Source organism: Anopheles arabiensis, chromosome 3 (genome assembly GCF_016920715.1).
Source record: "Anopheles arabiensis isolate DONGOLA chromosome 3, AaraD3, whole genome shotgun sequence".
NCBI lineage: Eukaryota > Metazoa > Arthropoda > Insecta > Diptera > Culicidae > Anopheles > Anopheles arabiensis.
Genome location: NC_053518.1, coordinates 50,629,748 through 50,653,062, shown reverse-complemented (window position 1 = coordinate 50,653,062; position 23,315 = coordinate 50,629,748). Strand labels below are relative to the sequence as shown.

The 23,315-nt window shown below is 38.5% G+C and overlaps 1 protein-coding gene and 1 long non-coding RNA gene across 10 annotated transcripts in view; both read left to right on the top strand.

Annotated features, from left to right (window-relative positions):
- Positions 1-21,210, top strand: part of LOC120905122 (muscle calcium channel subunit alpha-1-like) — a 45,131-nt gene extending 23,921 nt beyond the window's left edge. For 6 of the 9 annotated variants that reach the window (XM_040315876.1, XM_040315875.1, XM_040315879.1 and 3 more), the window contains 10 exons: positions 15,360-15,412; positions 15,509-15,655; positions 15,739-16,210; positions 16,285-16,386; positions 16,448-16,636; positions 16,729-17,655; positions 17,724-18,100; positions 18,170-18,213; positions 19,726-19,844; positions 19,938-21,210. In XM_040315876.1, the coding sequence (XP_040171810.1) occupies positions 15,360-15,412; positions 15,509-15,655; positions 15,739-16,210; positions 16,285-16,386; positions 16,448-16,636; positions 16,729-17,655; positions 17,724-18,100; positions 18,170-18,213; positions 19,726-19,844; positions 19,938-20,165 (2,658 nt within the window). In that variant the 3' untranslated portion in view covers positions 20,166-21,210. Of the gene's footprint in view, positions 1-15,359; positions 15,413-15,508; positions 15,656-15,738; positions 16,211-16,284; positions 16,387-16,447; positions 16,637-16,728; positions 17,656-17,723; positions 18,101-18,169; positions 18,214-18,791; positions 19,100-19,725; positions 19,845-19,937 lie in introns of those variants that run through there. The other 3 variants (XR_005739872.1, XR_005739871.1, XR_005739870.1) reach the window with 3 other exon arrangements.
- A 1,328-nt stretch (positions 21,211-22,538) lies between these two features.
- Positions 22,539-22,952, top strand: LOC120903883. Its single transcript, XR_005739670.1, has 3 exons — positions 22,539-22,630; positions 22,853-22,855; positions 22,934-22,952. It is a non-coding gene; the product is annotated as an uncharacterized LOC120903883 (long non-coding RNA).
- The last annotated feature ends 363 nt before the right edge of the window (positions 22,953-23,315 follow it).

Below are 23,315 nucleotides of genomic sequence, written 5' to 3'. Positions count from 1 at the left end.
CCGAAAACCTGTTACACAACCACAAGCATACAAAACACCCAGACAAAAATTTAAAGGCCCCTACACAAAATTTAAATACACCGGCTCTTAGCCGGAGAAATTAACAGGAGTAATTGACACCAAGCACGCGTCGCTTTAAAAAGCCTGGGAAGGTCGTTTGGTCAACGTTGTTTCAGTGCGTTGAGGTTTCATTCGAGAAGCGATTGAGTCGATGTCATTGTGTGCGCTCTTGGCTTTGATGAACCGTCCTGTTCTTGTATAAGGGGCCCCTGCTACCGCTTTGCGATTGTGTGCCGAAAGCAGACAGTAGACAGACCACATCAAGTTTGAGGACCGAAGAGAAGGGGAAGTGGGAAAGATTTAAGTAAGAAGGGGGGGGGGAGTTGTAGGAAATGCGCAAGGGACCTACAAAAAGACCAAAAACCGTTACAGCTTCATCTACATACAGCCATACACAGCCATTTTACGAAGAACAATCTCCATTGCCTCGGCCATTTGGGGGCCCGTTGATTTTCCCGTCGATTGAGGGGCCCCTTCCATTTGGTGTCGTCAACCTAATATACAGTAGAACGTCGATTATCCGGGGGCGGATTAACCGTCGGGCGGCTTAACCGTGCGCATAAATGTGACAGCTGTTCAAACGTACGGCGAACATTTGTAGCGATAGTCAAGTGAGCAACCAGTTTTTTGTGCAACTCTATAGTGTCTAGTGGTATTTTCGAAATTCATTTTGGTTCATGTACAGTTTTTAAACCTATAGTTATTGATTAAGATAATATTCTACTAACGATTAATCGATTAATTCAATGTGAATTAATCATAAAACTAGTGATTTTGACATTTATTTTATGAATTTGACATTTCTTGGACGATTATCCGTTCAAAACGATTAACCGGCAACCGTCCGGTCCCGAGGTGCCTGGATAATCGACGTTCTACTGTACATATTTTCCCCCTGGGGCTATGTTTACTATCAGTATTACTATTACTAGGTTTATTTTAATTATCAGAAACATTTTACTATCAGAAGAAGAACACATTTGCCGTTTAATATGAGCAATGTTTTTACCTTAGCCAGAAGCGTAGAACCCTGCGACACGCGCACTGCGAAACAATACCATTTCATCATCGTTTGCCCAAAGCGTTGGATAGAACGAGAAACCAACATTGGGGACCTTCACGATTCTAGTCAGCTTTTTGTATGGAGTTTGATAGTTGGAGGCTGAAATCATGTCAATACTCCATACAAAGCCACACACAAAACTAGCGTCTTATTTTCAGTTTAGATTATTTTATCCTCAAAGCTAGAATTAGATTTGAGTACCTGCTCGAAAAAATGGCAAAACAAGGTCGGGTTTTGCCCCAGTCTCACTGGGGGAAGCAGATCGCTTTTTTTTAATCCATTTATTTTAATCCAGTTTTGCAAAATCCTGAGACTGTCAAAGGGTTAATGAGATCAGTTGGTAGAGTCGAGAATCAAGGTGTTTGTAGACCAGGTGGTCTCATAGCCTGTTTTTTTATAACCAAATTTGAACGTCACTTTTTGACAGGACGGGTGAAAATTTTTGCTCAAACTTTTTAGTAACTTGACGACTGCACAAAACACTCTTATAATCTTCATTCAGAAGAAGAAGCAATGAAAAACAACTTTCTAAATACATACACCTTGGGATAAGCCCCCCTGTATATTACACCCACTTTGATAGCTGCTCGAAAACTGCAATACAATGCAAACAGCTGACAGGCTGAAAATTCAGGCCTCGGTTGGTTTGTATTCGAATCGTTTTTATTCCTATGTCGAGTTCTTTCCGGCAAGAAATTATCGATACCCATCTCACAACAAGCAATTTTAACTACAGAGAAAATATTGAACCCTCAATAGAAAACCCTAGAGAAAAACCTTCACACATATCCTTAAATGTGGAAATCCTCGAATTCGAATATCCCTTATAGGAGATATCGACGTTGATATTGTGTTTCTGCTATGCCCGGTATACCTTGTCGATAGCTGATAAAAATCGACACCACAATTCGAAAAGGCAGATAAACTTATAATTGATTTGCTTCTTCAGGCAAATTGCTCCAAGCACCGTATCATAATTGAATTGGTCTGTGTTAGACATTATGAAACGCGTGAGTTGGTGGGGGGGGTGTCTTCAAACCCTAGGATTTGTTTTTGATTTTTGTATTTTTTTTGAATAATAAATGAGTAAAAAACGAGGATTATTATTAGTGACTTAAAAACCTTCGCAGTTTTGGCGGCCTAAAAAAGATTTCTCTACTTTTTATGTGCTACAGTCTTTCCCAGAGTTACACGAATAATGCGTTTCATGAAGATTCACGTAACTCGAGTTTTCACGTAGGTCGAATATTACGGTTTTAGCCAAAATATGAATGGTAAAAAGTGTTTAATGATTTAATTTAGTAATTTAATGTTCATTTTTTCTTATTTTATACAATTCTTGTAGAAAATTCGATTAATTATGTGTATTTAGCGATTTAACACATTTAGCCAAACTGCAATTTATTTTGAGTTTAGCAATTGTTGAAGGAAATAGTACCAATTTGACATATGAAGTGTCAAAACTAGAAATTCGCGTAACTCGAATTAATAACACAGGATCATCGCAGTAACGTTGCATTCTGTTACTGCAACGACCACAGTGTGCGTGTCACTCGATTAATCATAGTAGCATGCGATTGGCAAGTGACGACATGCGGTTGGAAACAAATGGCACGATAATCAACTGTAACGCTGTAAACAGGTCCCAACAAAACCCAAATCGTTTCAAAAAAATTGAAGATGGAGTTGATACAGTCAGCCGTTTTTTCGTCAGAGTTGATCGTTGGTCGTAAGTTTATAAATACATCGAAAACGCGGCCGAAACTCTTGAAATAATTACCAATTTTGTTCGTAATTTGTAAGACATGCGTAAAAAATTAAACATTCTTCCTACGGTACATTCTTCTTCCTTCTTCCTTCTTCCTACGGTACAGTTTGTTATACTAGGTGGCAGGGGGTCAAAAATTAGCAATTTTGTGTTACGTAATTGATGGATTACGCCTTATCTTTTTTTCTACAATACATAATTTGCCAATTGTACATAACAGACAACTATACTTCTTCTATTTGGTGTAACGTTTTACGCACCGACCTATAGAAACTTTTGATACTTAGCCGAATAGGCAATCCTTGCTATAAAGGAAAGGTCCATTCTTCGCTTGAACCCATTACGGGCATGTTATTGAGTCGTACGAGTTCACAGCTGTACCATGGTATTGCTCCAATATTCTAGGGCGGTGCTCTTCAATCTTTTTAGGATCGCCGGCTTTGAAAATACATTTGCCGCGGCCCATCTCTAATATATTCTATAGAGGGCTTAATTGTTCTCATACCGACCGCTGGATCGAACGCATTGAAAGTGTACAAAGGAAAATGTAATACTACCCTATAGGACAAGATGCTTATTGTTGGGTGAAGAATCGTTAAAGAAGCGGCGTGAAAAGGCTAAAACAATCTTTATGGCCAAACTGATAAAAGGAGAAATTGACGCACCTCGCTTATTTAGCAAAGTAAACATACACGTTCCTCGCTCTAGTCCTCATTCATCGTCCTTTTTGTATGTAGATAGGCATAACACTAATTATGCCTTCAAATGAACCGATATCAGTAATGGCACCCAGTTTGAATTTATTCTATGCAGGAGTTGATTTTCACACATCTATGTCCACCATTAGTGAAGGTCTGCGCTACATTAATCTATAATAACTTACGATATCTTGTGGGGCCACCATTGGCGGACAAGAATTATAAAATTAATAAATAAATAAATAAATAAATTGTATAGACTTAGTTAACAGTTTTCAATCAAAAAATATGTTACGATGTGGATTGTAATGAGCGTTTCTTTAAAAAAATCTAATTTTTCCCAGAACACTTCTGTTAACGCCACGGCCCACTTGTGGTCCGTGGACCACAGGTTGGAGACCAGTGCTATAGGGTACCAATTACCGCAGCAGATGATCAAATCTATACCAAAGGGTAACATATACACCAAAATGCGCAATTAAAGTTGTTAACCTAGAACAAGAACTCAAAATTTGATCCAACCCGTTCATTTATTCATTTATTTCAAATAATTTGAACGGCTTGTAGGTTTGACAAATATTAAAGATTAAGCTGAAAAACTTACACTGCCTAACTCTAATTAGTGGAAGGAAAAGAGGCTTGGAGACGGGAGCGGAAGGAAGGCAAAGAGCATGTAAAGTCGAGGTGGTCGGAATCAGTATTAAACTGCCAGAGGCAGTTTAGCAAGGGATACAGTCAAAACACTGTACAAATTTCGACGAGTGGGGCGAGTGAAGTCATTTTTCTAAAGAGTCAATTCCCAAAAGTTGATAGCGGACTGCATATAGGTCGAGGAGAAAAGGGCATTATGCGCCGAATAGCTACTCTAGTGAAGAGTTTCTGTACACTTTCAAGCCGAGTAATGCATCTAATACTGGAAAGACTCCATATAATGCTGGCATATTCTAATTTAGGTCGAACCAGAGCCACATGCAGAGTTTCAAAACAGCGAGGATCATTGAAATTAACTTTTGAGCAGATTATTAGGCAGAGGATTTACCACCACTTTTTTGATAAATGTAAACACCACCTCATTTTTCGAGCAGGTACTCGAATTTAATTCTAGCTTTGAGGTTAGAATAATCTAGACTGAAAATCGCAGGCTAGTTTTATGTGTAGTTTTGTATGGAGTGTTTACATGATTTCAGCCTCCAACTGTCAAACTCCATACAAAAACTGACTAGAATCGTGAAAGGCCCCATGAACAGAAAATGTTAGTCGGTCGTCAATCAGTACCCCAAGGTCACGAACTAAATCAACACGATTCATCTGCGTACCCATAGCAAAATAATTATGTATTAATGTACTACGAGCATGCGAAAAGGTCACCACAGAGCATTTTTTCAGGACAAACATTTAAAAAGTGGGATGAACACCTGCGGCAAAAGGAGTCAATAAAAAGCTGAAGGGTGTGGCCATCCCGCTCAGCGGTGATTGGCAGAAAGATTTTTAAATCGTCAGCAAAGAGGAGATGACCATCGACAGGAAGGATTGAACAGATATTATTTATGAACAAAGGGAAAAGGAGGGGACTAAGGACACTACCTTAGGGTACGCCAGAGGAGCAAGAAAGGTTATCAGATAACGCGTTGCCTAATTTGACACGGTACGAGTGCCACGATAATTATTAATGTTATGAACTGTTTTCTTTTGCACTTATTACTTTATTTACACATATTAGAACTTTAAAATTATAAATAATATACACGAAATACAAACACGTTAAAACGTAGGCCTCGCGCCAGCCGCACCGAGCGCCCCTACCGAGAGCTCCTGCTTGATCGGCCTTCGTACACACTCTGCCTGTGTGGCGATTGGCACACACTAAGCCTTGCGCGCTTAGTGTGTGCGACAGTGTACGTGTACACACTGTCGTCCCCGTGGACGTTGACCGGTGGCAGCGCAACTGCCACGGTAAGTCCAGGGGTCGGCACGCACGGCTGCCCACAGCATCTCCCCCTTTATGTATCCGGAGGGGTCAAACCAACACGAGATATTCCACTGAGGGAATACCGGTGTGGTGACACCCTCCGACCGATGCTGGTGTATTCCGTAGATGCTGTGGCGCGGACGCTTCTGCTTACCCTACGGCTACCGGCAGAAAAGGGCCCGCCATCACCCTTAATCGCGCTCGATCCTCGACGGTTATTAGCGGCGGCGGTGATGCTGCGTGTACCCACGCCTTCTCCTGCCCCGCTGTCGCCCCTTTGCTCCGGGTCGGCGATGACGATCTTGTAGCGGCGGTACTGAAGATGAACCACGGGCGGCATAGACTCTTGCCCTTCTTACGAACTAGCTGTAGCCGGGGCGGCATGACCACCTCGCCCCCATTCCAACCTGCGATGCTACATCCAGGGCGGCCTCGCCCTCCTTAGACACTGTAACACTGTTGCTGCTGTTGTTGATGCTGGGCGGCATGGACCCTCGCCCTTCCTTAACACGTTCCTGCTGTCCGCTGCCTGGTGCTGATGCAGATGCTAGTGATGTTGCATCCAGGGCGGCATGATACCCACGCCCCTTGGTCACGATGCAGCCAGGGCGGCTTGACCCTTCGCCCTTCCTTCGCGCGTTGCTGTTGCTCGTGGTGCTGGATCCAGGGCGGCATGAAACCTTCGCCCTCTTTGGACACTGTAGCTGCCTCCGGGGCGGCATGACAACCTCGCCCCCATAATACAGGGCACCACCCGGGACGGCATGTGTCCTCGTCCCTTTTCCACACTGCATCAAGGGCGGCTTAGATCCCACACCCTCTTAGGACACAGTGACACGACTGCTGTTGTTATCTCAGGGCGGCAATGAACCTCGCCCGCTGAAGCTGGGGCTGCAGCCTGGCGGATGACGCTCTCGCCCATAGCCCAGCAGCAAGGCGGACAGCTTTCTCGCCGATGACGCTGCCGGCGTTGCTTGGACTGCAGGCCGGCGACCTTCACACGTCGCCGAGAGTGTGCAGCGCTACACATACGGTCCCCTTGATGGGACGGCAGCCGGGGGCCTCGTTTTTGGCGGTGGCGGCGGCCCAATCCTTCCACGGAATCCCGGACCTTTGCCATTGCGATGGCCGCTGCGATGATGCAGCGAAAGACGTGCCCAATCGCGATTGCGTCCGCGGGTTCGTACTGGGATCCTCCTTACGCAGGAGGATCCCATCTCGCCACTGTTATGAACTGCTTTCTTTTGCATTTGTTACTTTATTTACAAATTTTAGAACTTTAACATTATAAATAATATACACGAAATACAAATACGTTAAAACGTAGGCCGCGCGCCAGTCGCACCGAGCGCCCCTGCCGAGAGCTCCTGCTCGATCGGCCTTCGTGCACACTCTGCCTGTGTGGCGCTCGGCACACACTAAGCCTTGCGCGCTTAGTGTGTGCGATAGTGTGTGTGTACACACTGTCGTCCCCGTGGACGTTGACCGGTGGCAGCGCAACTGCCACGGTAAGTCCAGGGGTCGGCACGCACGGCTGCCCACAGCAATTAAGATTGGCGTGATTTTCCTTTTTATGTATGGGAAAAAGCCAGCAAGATTTCCATAAGGTGGGGAAAGTTTTAGAATAAATGAAAGCTGGTAGATTTTAGTTAGGAATGGAGCTAATGTAAAATTACAATTGATAAGAACACTGGCTAAAATACCATCTGGACCTGGGCGCAGCCAGATCAATCATTCGTTCTTTATGTCAAGATATATAAATTAAAAATCATTTATTTTATTTATTTATTTATTTACATAACTGCTGTCTGAATTGAATTCTTAACAACATACCTATTAACTAAACTTATTGAATATTTGCTCGGAGGATGGATCGGAAGGATGGTAAGGAGAGGTGATGGTCAAACAGGTGTGCGCAGGAATTAAACAATCTCACAGCACGTAATAAAGGGTCATTTAAACCAACTGAAGTGCGTCGATTTGGAACAAATAAAGGAGCACGAGGGAGTAAGGAACGAATTGGAATATAGAAATGCAGGGATGAATGATAGAATGATATGTGAATCCACAGCATTAGATATGAGCGAGGCAACAAACAATATTTGGGAAATGTGACGGCGTTTCTCCAATGAGTCCAGACCCAACAGCTGGCATCTTTGCTCATAGTCCGGTAGGGTATCTGACGTAAAGCCGGGCATTTTGCTGACAATATACCGAGTAAATGATCTCTGCACTCTTTCTATGCGGTCAATCGATGTAAATGAGGTGGGACACCAAACAACAACACAGTATTCCAAAATCGGTCTTACTAACGAACAATATAACGCTTTTAAACACAGAGGGTCGGTTATGCGGATTGAAAAACGTTTTATCATACCGATTGTTTTACGAGCCTTATTAACGGTAACGTCAATGTGATCGAGGAATGATAACCTGCTATCGAAAGTTACACCAAGATCTTTTACCGAGAGTACACGATTTATTGCTATACCCTCGAAGTTATAAGCAGTCGTAACGGGACAACGTGAACGACTGAAGGACATGACATGACATTTTTCGAGGCATAGAACTAGCTGGTTCGATGAGCACTATGATGCAAATCGGTTGAGGATGTTTTGGAGCGATACGCAGTCACCAACAGACGATATAGATTTAAACATCTTTAGGTCATCTGCATAACAAAGAAAACAATCGTGTGGAATGACTGAGTTAACATCATTAATAAATAAAACGAACAATAAAGGACTCAACACGCTACCTTGAGGCACTCCCGATTTGGATGAAAAGGATTTGGAAAAACAGGATCATGTTTTGAATTTATGTTAAAGTGAATTAAATAAACCAAAATAACTAAATGAGATAAAAAGCTACTGTCAAATTTATGGCAACATCACATGAAATTAGAACAAGGAAGCCATTTCTAAAGTTTTTTTTTAATTTTTGCTTTAAACGACATTAATCATATTATCAAATGTGTCTAAAATTATAAATGCTAATTTTTGTTTCTGCTTTACTCGACTACATCCTCGTGATGAGTTTAACCCGAATATGGATCATGACCCAATACTTAGGACTGACTATCCTGCTATGGGCAAAATCAGTAAATCACTGAAAGCCAAGTCGCAGTAGTGGTAAAGGCAGGCCTTGACCGACAACGGTTGTTGTGCCAAAGAAGAATAAGAAGAGTTTTTGGTTCTGAATTATATTTCATTAATTTATTTTAAATTCATCACATGAAAGGATGTTTTGCATCTAAAATACACGATTTTAAATATATGGCCGTAATAGGAACCCTGTTAAGGCTATAAAAGGAACACTGGGCCACAATTGGTATATTTTCAAGCAGTTATTAGATTTTTCAGGGATTATTGATTAAAACCAAGCATATATAAAAATATATGTGTAAATATATGTGCAGGATTTACACTTTTCAGGCTCCCAAAATCCATATAGAAACAGATTGTTGTGTAAAAAACGAATTTATTCGCCTTCCTGGGAATTGTTGACAAAGTATGTCCATAATTGGTACATTTATCCTATCCCGGATGATGTAATTAACGCATATTGATATTCTTATCATGACAAACTCACGCAGTAAAATTGAAACTATTAAAATCATATTTGAACAGTTTGGCTATGAAGCAGGAGCTAAAGTAAATTGGAACAAAACAGCCGCAATGGATAACGGAAAATGTTCTGAATTCTCAATAATGCACATACCATGGCTCCATACAGAAGAAAGAATCCAATTTCTTGGAATCACGATTACAAACTCCTTGAGACTAATGGTTCACTTAAACTGGGAAGCCATAAAAAAATGCACAGATCCTTATGATACATTGAGATAGAGACATAAACTTAAAACAAAACAATCATTCTATGTAACACATTTTTTATATTAATGCTATGGTATGTGGGCTCAATTCTAACAATAAGCTCATATCATTTAGGCAAAACATTGAAGCTAATAGGAAACTTCAAGAGAACTCTTAAACAATTTAGGATAAGTCTAAATCAACTTGCGTTGCCAAAAATACGAGGAGGTTTAAATCTAATTATTATTATTATTATTATTTAATCCCATGTATAACAACAATAGTAACTGAAATTGCATATGTCCCCACGACATACAGGAACAACTTTTACTTACAAACAGCCTAACATCTATTTAAAATAAATCTGCTATCAATAGCAATAGCCCCCGCATAATGCAAAAATATCAAAATTTAAAATGGAGCATATGGAAAAATGCTAACAATTCTAAAATGAGCTCACAGGAACGAAGTTTATATTATGAACTCATAAACAAAAACAAAAATGTAGAGAAAAACTATTCGAATGGAAAATGGTAGCTTCACCGAATTGCAAAATCTGTGAGAAAATAGAAACCCTTATATTGCATTATAATTAATAGTATGTATACAATGTTACACGAATTTCAAAAGAAAACCCACTTAATATGTACAAAATATGAAGATATGCTGCGAACTAAGCAATTTCGCACAAAGTAAAAAAATTGTAATAATGAAGTAATTTATTAATTACGTTCGTCAAGTTCTGAATGAAAAAGGAAAAATGGATATACAGTCATTCAGGGCGAGTACCGGCTACGAACGACGAAATCCGTTCGACGCTCATGAGAGAATGAGAACCATGAGATACAACTGTCAAGCATTTAAAGACGTTTATATCTAAGATTCAAGGAGGGTAATGTTTTGAATTTTGATCTATTTTGCCGTTGGTATTGGATTTCATTCGTTACATCATTATTGGATGATTTGTTATCAATTATAAGGCAGCTTTACTCACTTTCTTGAAATTTGAATTAAACTTAGTTCAAATTTAGGAGGGGCGACAGGATTGGATTTACTTAATAAAAATGTATAAAAATACTGATTGATTTTATTAAATTTATTTTAAAGAATTATTAGCGTTATTTACATGGTGAAAATGTTTTGAGATATTTTTCTACAAAATTTTCAGCAGTGTAACAAATTTATATGAAAAACATAAAAATTGACATATACATAAATATTCAAATATATATTCAAATATATATATGTATATATATATATATATATATATATATATATATACATTCGTATATTTAATATTATATATATTATGTTTATTTAAATACATATATAACGTATTTATTTAACTTTATTATTTTAGATATTTGTATTTATATTTATATTCCGATATATTTTATGTTTTTTATATACATTTTCAAAACTTATGAAAAAATTTTTTTATTGGAAATAGATCACAAAACATTTTCAAAATGTTACATACCTCTAAGTTCAATTCACTTCAAACATTTAAAGCAAAATTTAAAGCAACGTTACATTGAAAAAAAAAAAAAAAAGGGTTCCAAATCCGCAGCGCAAAACCTCGCGGATTTCTCCCCATACAAACGGGAACGTTCGACCCCGGCATTCTCATTCTTTCACGCGCTTCTTACGGTCTCTCAATGGTACGTTATATTAAAACTGAGCGCCAAGTGAGCGCCTTCTGACAACCGCGGCGAACGGATCTCGTCGTTCGAAGCCCATACTCGCCCCGATTATCCGATTGCTAAAAAATATCTCCACAGAGTTATGAATTCATGTTTTTTGGTAAAAAAGATTTACTTTACCACAAATTTAATGCAAAATGCCTTAAGAACATCAGGGAAATCCAAAAAGAGCATAAAATATTTCAAAGAATTAAAAAAATTGCAAAAAAACACATGGAGCTGTCAAATTTAGAGGAATCGCGTAGGGGAAAGCGGGGCAAAATGGGCATGTTAAGCAGTTTACTGAATATTCCATTGAATATGCCACAAAACACAATTATTCATGCATTATTGTATGCCTCCACTATTTATCTATGGATTAAAATTGCAACATAGAATGAAAACAACTTAAAATCATGAAAACAGTGTAAAATAAAAGTTGATGTTTTACGAGAAGCTATTTTGACACGCGGGGTAAAATGGGCATAGCCTTGGGGCAAAATGGGCATATGTAAACAAACTGTGAAACGTCAAAACACTGGGGTAAAATGGGCCACAACAACTGCGCTTAGGTAATGGTCTATGCTTTTGCGCACCGTTTCGTGAATTGTATTTTCGTTCTATCTTTTGTTTTGCTGGTCAGGAAAGCCCTTAAAATTCTTCCAAAAATATGTTATCAAAATTAAAACAGTTTTTACACGTTTAAATCTACAAAATCGATTCTTTTGAAGCTGTGTCTGTTATCATTATTGAGGCGACAAATACAACACCATAGCCTCACCAAACGCCATTTGTCAAAAGTATCTGCCCATTTTGCCCCAAGCGTAACTGCCCATTTTGCCCCACGTGAAGCATTTTTGTATTTTATGTTATATTAGTAAAAATACGCATTCGATCGCCTTGCTTTCTTCAGACAAATTGTATAGAAATATCATATCTTTAATAATATATAATGTAAAACTTCAACGCATCCCTGAGACACTGGGTTAAGCTTATTTTCGAAGTGACAAAAATTACATCAATATGCTACTAAACCTTATTTTGCACTTTTCTTGGTTATTTGTTGTGTTAGGGTTATGAAACTTACATGGTGTTCATAAAACACTCTAATGAATACATTTTGAGCATTGGAAAGTAGCTTTGTAGTCAAATAATGCTTAAATAGAGGGTGCCCATTTTGCCCCACATGCCCATTTTGCCCCGCTTTCCCTTACTACGAATTCGCGTATATCGAGTATCGCGTACTGCGGATACAGGTGTCCCCCGAGATACGATTGTATTTGGTACCGAAAAAATGTCCCAAAGCAAGGCGTAAGTTGAAAAAGTCGTATGTCGAATATCTATGAATATAAAGTTTATAACCGAATTTGAAGAGTTGGAATCTATGATATTGTGCATTTTTTTTAAAATAATGTTCGATAATGTAATAATTATATTCCAAAAGCCGTACACAACATAGATATTCAAGATCGGGTAGTTTTGGAATCTTTCGAAATGTATGTTTAACGGTCATCAGCCCAGAAAGTAAAAAAAATACATCAATTTCTAGTCAATGACAACTTTTAGCTGTCAAAATCAAAATCGTCGTACCTGCGAATCGTCGTAACTCGAGGGGGTCGTAACTCGGGGCACGCCTGTGTTTGCTGTAGACCTAGAAACTTAAAGTTATTATTTGATGTTTAAGGATGTATTATTTCTTTAGGATAAAGAGGAATTAGTTTAGAACTGTTAAATTACAAAAAAAAACCTGAAATATATTGTTTGAAAAAAAAAAATGAACGAGGAGAAAATATAGCTGTGCGATTATTAAGCAATACAGCCTACTTGGACCGTTGCTCCTGAATTATTAAAAAAAACACTTGTATGATTCTTGAAGTGCCCATTTTGTATTATGGAGACTATTAATAAGGCGCCCCCAAGACCCGGCGCCCATGGCGATCGCAAACCTTGCCAATACCAAGCTACTGATCTACCTGATCTGATACCCGATCTTGAATATCTATGTTGTGTACGGCTTTTGGAATACAATTATTACATTATCGAACATTATTTTACACCTGTTCTCACTTTCCTCTGAATCTTTATCCGGTTGCTATGGATCGCAATCCATGAGATTGGATCGCAATCAACTACGTCTGAATCATTTGCAGCTACGTTTGAATCGTTTTCAGCAACGTTTGGATCGCTCTCAGCTACCTTTGGATTTTGCGGTAGCTCGCGTAAAACTCGTTGCGGCGCAAAGTTTATTTAGTGACCATTCGGCGTACTTCACGATTCTCCTCATAACAGACAATTTGAAAAGCAACAATTTCGTATTGTTCTATGTTTGAACCCAATTGAGAATATGTGTTAAAACCCCATTTTTAAGCAATGAACAACATTTGACAGATTTGTCTGCTTCTACGCATCAGAACAGATTTCCTCCATTCTAAAGATGGAATATCCGGCTATACCTCGAAACCCTGAACAAAACTGAATGACCACGTAGGTCGTTACGCTAAAAAGAAGAGGTTTGTACTGGTTTGTTTGGAAAACTTGGTCTAATAATCAAAAACGTATGAATGGTGATGTAAACAGCTTCATAAAATACGATAAGATTTTACAATTGAATGCATTAATTGTTTAGTTCTTTCCTTGGGATGCAAATGTGTCCCGCGGTCACCAAATAAACGGTGCGCTAAAACGAAATCTGCGCGAGCTACCGTAAAATCCAAAGGTAGCTGAGAACGATCCAAACGTAGCTGAAAACGATTCAGACGTAGTTGAAAACGATTCAGACGTAGTTGATTGCGATCCATTCTCATGGATTGTGATCCATAGCAACCGGATAACGATTCAGAGGAAAGTGAGAACAGGTGTAAATAAAATGCACAATATCATAGATTCCAACTCTTCAACTTCGGTTATAAACTTTATATTCATATATATTCGACAAACGATTGGGGGTGTGTGTTTTTATTGAGTATTGATAAGATTTCAGCCGCCAACTGTCAAACTTCATATGAAAAAGCTGGATAGTATCGTAGAACCCTTCAATAATGATTATGCTAATTAAATAAAACACACACACACAAGGATATGATAAAGCATTTGGCACAAATCATACATTTTTTGTTTTTATCTATCTACTCTGAAAAAAAGACTATTCGAAAAAGACTGTCCGTAGAGTGATGGTAGGTGGTGTAGTAATATTTATGTATGTACGTTGGTGTTTAACACTGTTCACTCACGATGGCTTTTTCAAAAGTCGATAGCACATTCAACATTTATTTTCTGGGTTTAAAACTGAAGTACGAAAAATGAGCTCTACGTTTAAATACACGATAACGCCACAGTGCTCGGTGTAAAATTTAATATAAAAATACCAACTATTTATTTTATATATTACCGGTGCTACACAGTTTAGGAGTTTAAGAAAAAGAAGGATTTCTCCTATTGAAGAAGGATTAATTATTATTGCAGTACTCCAATGCTTGCAAAAATTTTTTCCATAAATTAAGATGAAACATTTTTTTGCATTTGCTATCATTACAACAGATGTGGATAAACTTCTGTAAGTATTTCAACAAGGGATTTTCTTAAAACTTAACAACTAAGCAAATCATTTAATAATTAGAAATTCAGAGTCATACAACTTTGTTTTGCCATAGAAAATTAGGAAATACTCGTAAGTGTTGTTAAAATTTGGCGACTACATTCACATACATCTAATCCTAATCTAATCCTAATGAATGTGTATAATTCATAAAACCTCAAGAAAAATGTTTTAAGATCCGTAATCAAAAATGAACAAGAACTTTGTAATCGTGTATGAGAATAATTTTAATTGAAAATGAATATTTTATCAACTGATCAACTGATGTAATAATGGCATGGTTCGTTTATGTTAACAAATATGGCCTTCTAGCTAGCTTTTTTGCTTTATGTTTGATATGTATTCATATCACATGAGTGTGCTAATAATTGTTTGGTTGAAAGCGTATTTACTGTTTTTGTATGTGATGTGGCATGTTTGAATCTAGTAGTATATGAGTTTGAGTAGACTATCCGTAGTTATTAAGCTTCCTTACTTACATAGTTGTGTTTTATTATGATATGTGTGTTCTTTATTAAATTTATTAGCGTTCCTCAATTTGTATAGAAGAGCTGCAAAATTTTATAAATAACATTAAATAAAAACACCTTCATAGTAATTATTATTATACTATTTGTTGTCGAATAGGTGTGTACACAACATATTTTAAGTGGAATACGAAGTAAATACAAAAATATGTACATACTAACATTTATTTATTTCAATTTAGGGCAAATTCTTTTCATGCTCTGATGGTTCTAAAATGCAGGAATCAGAATGCCAGTAAGTATTGAAATGTAGTAAAATGTATTGACTAGGGCGATAAAAAGTGTGGATATTGAAATTAGATTTATGAAGATAAAATTATTCTTATTTCAGTGGTACTTACTTGGTATATGAAGATGGCAACGTAGATAAACCAGTTTCAAAGGAACGATACTGGTCAAGAAACCGCTTTCATTTTGACGACGTTTCGAAAGCTATGTTAACTCTTTTTACTGTATCTACTTTTGAAGGCTGGCCTGGGTTAGTATAAATATGTATAAACATATGTACATATACATTTACATATACATTGTAAATAACTTTTTTTTTCCTCTGATGTTCAGGTTGCTTTATGTATCGATTGACTCTCACGAAGAAGATTCCGGACCAATACACAATTTCCGCCCAATCGTTGCGGCGTATTACATCATATATATAATCATAATTGCATTTTTCATGGTAAACATCTTTGTCGGTTTCGTTATCGTTACATTCCAAAACGAAGGCGAACAGGAGTATAAAAATTGCGATCTAGATAAAAACCAGCGGAATTGTATAGAGTTTGCACTGAAAGCCAAACCAATACGTCGGTACATACCCAAGCACAGGATACAGTACAAAGTGTGGTGGTTCGTGACATCACAACCATTTGAGTACATGATTTTTGTACTTATCATGATAAACACGATTACCCTTTCGATGAAGTTTTACCGCCAACCAGAAATTTATACAGAAGTACTCGATTTGTTGAATCTCATCTTTACGGCAGTGTTCGCACTGGAATTCGTTTTCAAGTTAGCAGCATTCAGATTCAAAGTAAATAAATCGAAATGATTTTTATTACTAACGCACGTAATTAAAATCAATTGTGTTTGCTTCATTTATTTTAGAACTATTTTGGAGATGCATGGAACGTATTCGATTTTATAATTGTACTTGGAAGCTTCATCGACATTGTATACTCAGAAGTTAACATTAGCAAAGGAATGAAGGTACCTTGGTAAACATTGTAAAAATCTATTTAATATATGAAATAATTTCTTCATAATGTAGGGTGGTTCCAGCATTATCTCGATCAATTTCTTCCGACTGTTTCGAGTGATGCGGTTAGTTAAACTTCTTGCCAGAGGCGAAGGAATTCGTACATTATTGTGGACATTTATCAAATCTTTTCAAGCACTGCCATATGTTGCATTATTGATTGTAATGTTGTTTTTTATCTACGCTGTAATTGGAATGCAGGTAAATTAGACAAATCATAAGTCCCTCACGTTAGAATAATGCATAAATGAGTAATGAATACAAATTTTAATTTGTCTCGGTAACAATTCTAGGTATTCGGCAAAATAGCAATGGATGATGAAACATCAATACATCGAAACAACAACTTCCAAACCTTTCCACAAGCAGTGTTGGTTTTGTTCCGATCAGCGACAGGAGAGGCTTGGCAGGACATCATGCTTGATTGTTCATCGCGTCCGGGAGAGGTAAACTGCGATGCTAAGTCCGACGATGCTGGTTCTCCAGAAGGATGCGGCTCAAACATAGCTTTCCCTTACTTTATATCCTTTTACGTACTGTGTTCATTCCTCATCATAAATTTGTTCGTGGCCGTTATCATGGATAACTTTGATTATTTGACGCGAGACTGGTCTATTCTTGGACCCCATCATCTGGATGAGTTTGTGCGCCTGTGGAGCGAGTACGATCCTGACGCGAAGGGTCGTATCAAGCATCTGGACGTAGTGACTCTGCTACGAAAAATCTCGCCACCGCTTGGATTTGGCAAGCTGTGTCCACACCGGGTAGCCTGTAAGCGTCTAGTCTCGATGAACATGCCGCTAAACAGTGACGGCACGGTGTTGTTTAATGCGACACTGTTTGCAGTGGTGCGCACCTCACTGAAAATCAAAACAGAGGGCAATATCGACGATGCAAACGCAGAATTGCGGAACACAATCAAACAAATATGGAAACGAACTAATCCGAAACTTTTAGACCAGGTCGTTCCTCCGCCTGGAGTAGATGATGAAGTTACAGTGGGCAAATTTTACGCAACATTTTTAATACAAGATTACTTTAGGCGGTTTAAGAAGCGCAAAGAAAATGATAGCAAACTCAACAGCGATCAAAATAAACGACGTACTATGACGCTTCAGGCCGGACTGCGGACACTACACGAAGCCGGTCCGGAACTCAAGCGAGCCATTTCAGGCAATCTGGAAGAAATCGGCGATGATAATCCAGAGCCATCTCATCGGGTAAGGAGTGAATTTTATCATAACTGAAATAGTTTCTTAAACGTAATTCATATGTTTTCTTTTAAAAGCGAAATCACACTCTATTTGGTAATGTTTGGTCGTCAATTCGACGTCCGGGTCCTTTTGGATCAAAACAAAAGTGGAATTCAAATAATAACAAAATGTCTGCCACTTCCATGGCCGCATCTGCGGCAATGCATACGGTTTTATCTGGCCCAAATGACGGGTCAAGCCAAACAGAAATGAAGCCAAAGCAAAACTGTGTTAACAGTTCTAATACCTACAATCATGTAGCTGAAAGCATTCTTCATGCCGTGCACGACGAACCGATAGGACGAAATTACGGTAACGGCTTCAATATAGGAAATACGGGACATACGGGTGAAATTCCACTTCGCCCTTTAGTTTTAGACGATTCTTCAATTTTAAAACGAGCGAATGCAAAGTGAGTTATTAGAATGAAGGCATAATGTTGTTTTCAAATATGATATTAATGTGTTCTGTTTTCTGTTAGCGCAAACATCGGATCGCACAGCAAATTGTACTCGCAAATAAATGGTAAGTTTAATATATGTAATGCGATTAAAATACTTGATTTCATACGTTATACCACGATGACATACAAGAAAACGAATGTTTTTATGTTGACAATTATTACACCATAATTTAATTTATTTCATTTTAATAGTTAGTTACTAATAATTTAATAGATAGTTACTAATTTAATTGTTGCGGTGCCGTGGTGGATTTATTCGACATTTTGAATGTTGCACATTGAATACATTAATTATGTATTCAAGCTAATTAGTCATAAATAGTTAAACATTTAACAGAAAACATAAACAATTGGAAAATTGAAAAATACTCAGAAATATTTGTTTTAACTACATAATGGTACAAGGGAAAGCAAACAATGTGCAGACCATTTAATTTGCAGGAATGGTAAAAACCCAAATGCAAAACATTTTTAAATGTAATACGCTGTATATATCTTTGATATGCATAAAGAAAAACGCACAAAACACCAATTAAATTTAATTTCATTTTAATTCCTAAAGTTAGATCAATTGCGCAATAATGACACTCATTTTTATTTGCTGCATATGCGACATTCGTATTGATCCACGTCGCTCCAGATCCTGCACAAGATTACAGCATCCACTCCAAAAGCGTGGACAGGTAACAGCATCGTCTTTTAATTGAAGGTTTACATGTACAAGCCATCATCATGTTAACAATATGGTTCAGTGAGTGCGTAATTACTAAATACGTGTAGGAAAACAAATGAAACATATTTTTCTTTTTTGGGCTTCTTGTATTTTTAAAAGCAATTTCCGCAGTCCTTTGGTTTGCTGTTGAGGAGTCGCTGGACAGTATCAAAAATTGTCAGTATATTGTCAATAAACGTTTAAAAGAGACCTCATTGTTTTGGGATCCTCTATTGGTTTGTATAAATCGATTTTCATGTCAATAGTGAATTATATTTATTCATGTCTTGTATTATATTCCCTCTAGTTATATTGGTCTTATACGAACAATTTATTTTATTATAAATGTTTTAAGTGTAAATATATTTTGATATGTAGTATAATATGAACACAATAATTTAAATTGACTGTTTTTTCTAATACATTTGATTTTTTAGTGGTAAGGATGAAACCATCACATATTTCTCACAAACATCACATACGTAATGTTTTCTATGGAAGAACGGCATTTAATTGAACAGTTTTTTGCTTATAACCTGAATGAATAGTTAAATATATTACTAGCATTTGATGCATTTAAGGATGAGCCGTGCATAATATTATTCCTAAAAAAATGTATAGATTAGGTTTTATAAAAAAGTAATTACTCTGGTATGCTGTACATAAGTAATAGTAAAATAAGTCGCTTTATACGTAAAAATGGACTAAGTTAACCTTATATTGTTGGTAGAAGGAAACAAAATGATTTGTGTTGTTCAACACAATTCTAAATATTAATATTCTACCAACAAAAAAAATAAGGTAGATTACTCAACATCATGTTTTGTTTTTGATGAATATCTTGATTATATTTTAATTTCAGATAATCAAGTTGCCAATTTTGAGGAAGATCGTCTTATTCACTCAACGCCAAGCAGTCCTCAGGAAACGCATAAGCTATCGGCAGAAGTTATAGGATCGGCTGAGAGTCTCGTGGGCAGAGTAAGTATTTATGAACCCGAGCTCACTTTTAAATGTGGGGCAAGCAACAACACCTACAGCTAAAATTATTAATTCGTTACACATATTTTTCAGGTTCTAGCGCAACAAGGTCTGGGTAAATATTGTGATCTTGATTTAGTGCATTGTGCTCAAATGGAAATGCAAGAGGCGTTAGATATGACACAGGAAGAAATGGATTTAGCGGCCCACGAGCTAATGTTGGAGGAGCGATTTAAGAGGAAAAATTGCGCACCCGTAAAAGGTCAACATAAGCGTGGAACCAATACTAGAAAGAATAAGAATCAGCAACCACTCTTATAGCACCAAACTAGTATATTAAATCATGTTGTCATATTAGGAAGAAATATTGTAAATCAATATGGTAGCTCTCATTTTGTAATTTTACCCTTTTAATTTATATGCGAAGAACATGTCGATCCTTTAAACAACAATTTAATTTGTTGATGAAGAAATGTATGTTTATTGTTGGTAACATAGTCAACATTTAACAAAATGAAAGCACAATAATCCAATTCTTACGAGTTTAATTGAACCAGGTTGGATGCAAGTTTTAAAGATGTATGCAAAATGACTAAAATTCTCGCCTCGAATGACACCGCCATGCAATTGACAGCAATTTGAGAGGGCACGCGAGGGCTCGCATGCCATATAAATTCACAGCCCGAGCGCCTTCGCATTTGATGGCTTGTGAACCTACGCAGGTTTTTCGCACCTAGTTTTAGCAATTATAATTATAGCCCCCGAGCAGGTATAACAGTGCGATTTGTAGCAAACTGAACACCTGAAGTTTGACATATTATTTTGGAAAAATCCACAAAAATATATATAGTGACCTTTTCCACGAATAACTCCGGAAAAAATTATAAAAAATAAAGATTATTCAAAATACCATAAGATTTCGAGCAGATGACTCGGAATCCTCGCAATGTTTAACAGGGGGCAATAAAGTATGACAAAAAGGAATTAGTTTAAAATTTAAACGATTAAACATTATATAAACCGCTTAACGTGATCCGTAGTCCAATCCTGGCGAGATTTTCAGCCATTTTGCCTGCAAGTTTGGCACTTGCGTCCAACCTGGGTTATAAGTACTTTGGACCCTTTTTTCTGTGTCGTTTAAAACAGGAAATAAACACGTAGCCAATTAGAATTCCGATGATGAGAAATAATGCAAAAAACAAGAATCTTATAAATAGCAGAAGCAGAAGAAACAAATTATCTTCTCAATATAAAACATTAAAACTGATATTGAATAATTACCAATTTAGTTCAATCGATATCGGAAATGAGTTTTGAGAGATAAATAAAAAATGTTTTGAGAAGAACAAATTTCGATAGAAAGCAACACTACCTTTTATTCCATCATCTTTTTATCACATACAAAATCCGAGACTGTAACGTTTAAGGGTTCACGTTACAGGGGTTTTCAGGGTTCGGATCAAAATGGCACGTATCTTTTCACTCACACTACCACACACCAATCACATCAGCCATTGGAATTCACACACGCCTCAGGGGTTCGAATCATATATAAGACTACTTGATCCAATCGATGGAATGTTTGAAATGGTTAGGGGATGTTTGCAACGTTGCTGTGGAGGTTTGCAGACGTAGCTTCTTCTTTTTTACGCGTTTTTACACTTTTTTTTTAAATTGAAGTTGCTTACTTTTGGGTATGAAGATGTAATGCTCGTCACATCGCCGTGTGTTCCACCGCTAGTCGCAGAACGCTTTAACGTGAGGTTTGAATTTCGGTGAATCATACCAAAAAAACTTTATTTGCGCGATTTTATTTGTGGCGTGTGTGTCTCCTACGTTGTGTTTCGCTATATGTTCGACGGGCTACTAACCTTTCACGGACCCTTTTTCTCTCTCTCTCTCTCTCTCTCTCTCTCTCTCTGTCTCTCTCTCTATTTCTATCTCCTCCTCTCTCTCTCTCTCTCTCTCTCTCCCTCTCTTTTTCTCTATCGCTCTCTCTCTCTCGCTTCTTCTCGTAGCGCTCTCTATCGTCTATAAATGTCTCGCCTCATGCGTTTATAGCGCTTTATGGCAGCCTGGCTATATGACAGCCTGACTATTTCTCGGGTACCGCTTATCAACCTGTGGCGACCTCGTTATAGCCTCACTACAGTCCGGAGCTGACGTCAACCGTCAATTCAAAATATCGGGCACTCTAATTCGAACACCCTCCCGCTGCGCAAAGCGACGGAAGACGTTATGGCGTTCTGAGAATTTTATCATGCCTTCCTTTTCTCTCCAACGGCAAATTTGTCGAGCAGCTCGTCGAGCTGCCCGTCCCTGGCTCCGCCTCATACCCCTCGCCTGAGCGCGCTGCCGAAGGTTTGGATGTGTTGGTGCGTCAAACGGCCAATCGCTGTCAGCCGTCGTCCGTGCTCTTTCCCTCCCTAGTGCTATCTCTTTCTCGCGTGTGGACAATGCTCATGAGTTGCTGTGGCGCTTAAAAAACCGTTTATACACATTGCGGCGATGAAGTTGCATTTTTACAAATCAAACCAAAAAAGCGCAATGAGTTTAATCGATGCAATGTAAAAATGACCAAGGAAACGCCAGCTCACGCGCAGAACCCTAATTCGCATTGACACGTTCAGCCCGGCGCTGATTTTCATCAACTTTCCGTTCCACCAGCATCAAGAACGGAAGCTGATTGTGAAACCGGCATACTGGAAAGTCCACTGGCAGTCCCTGGGGCCTGCCATCGAACTGAACGTGCTAAGCATTAAGCATAACACTAAGCTGTTGATTTCGTTTGTTGTGGATTACATAGATATGCTAAGCATCCTGCGCATGGTTGTGAGTGTGCGTGTGTATGCAAAACTGTCGCCAAATGTAATTTCTTCCGGAATGTTATGATCCATCGGTCAAAGAAAGGAAGGTGTGCATGATAGTGGCGGATTAGGGGAATCGGGGTCCCTAGGCGGAATGACGTGTTGAGGCGCCTCTAAATGGTAACTGATGACAGGGAGGAGGGGGTACTGGCACACAGCTGTTGGGAAATAGAACAGTATACTTATATTGCCGGCGGGGGAGGGGGGGAGGTGTGGCCATAGGACCCCTACGATCATCGGTCACAGGCCCTAGAATTGTAGTCTCCATGGGGGGAGGGGAGGTGCAAACGGTTCTCCAGCCACGGAGCCCTAAAGACCATCTTTCCGGGGGCCCTTGTCGCTAACACTCTGTCCACTTGTAGACATACGGCATACTACAGACTAGAGATCTTCGGTGACCGCCTAGTCCGCCTACCGTTAGATCCACCGCTGGTTCATGACGGGTTTTTTTTTTACTGTGGATGTGCATCCTTCCCCCTGCCTGCTGCGTATGCACCGGGCAGGAGACAGTGTGGCAGTATGCAGGTGGCACACTAGATAGGAGCGGGCCCGCGGCACTGCCATCATTCCGCACATCTGCATGCCCGTCGTGGGTTCTAATCGC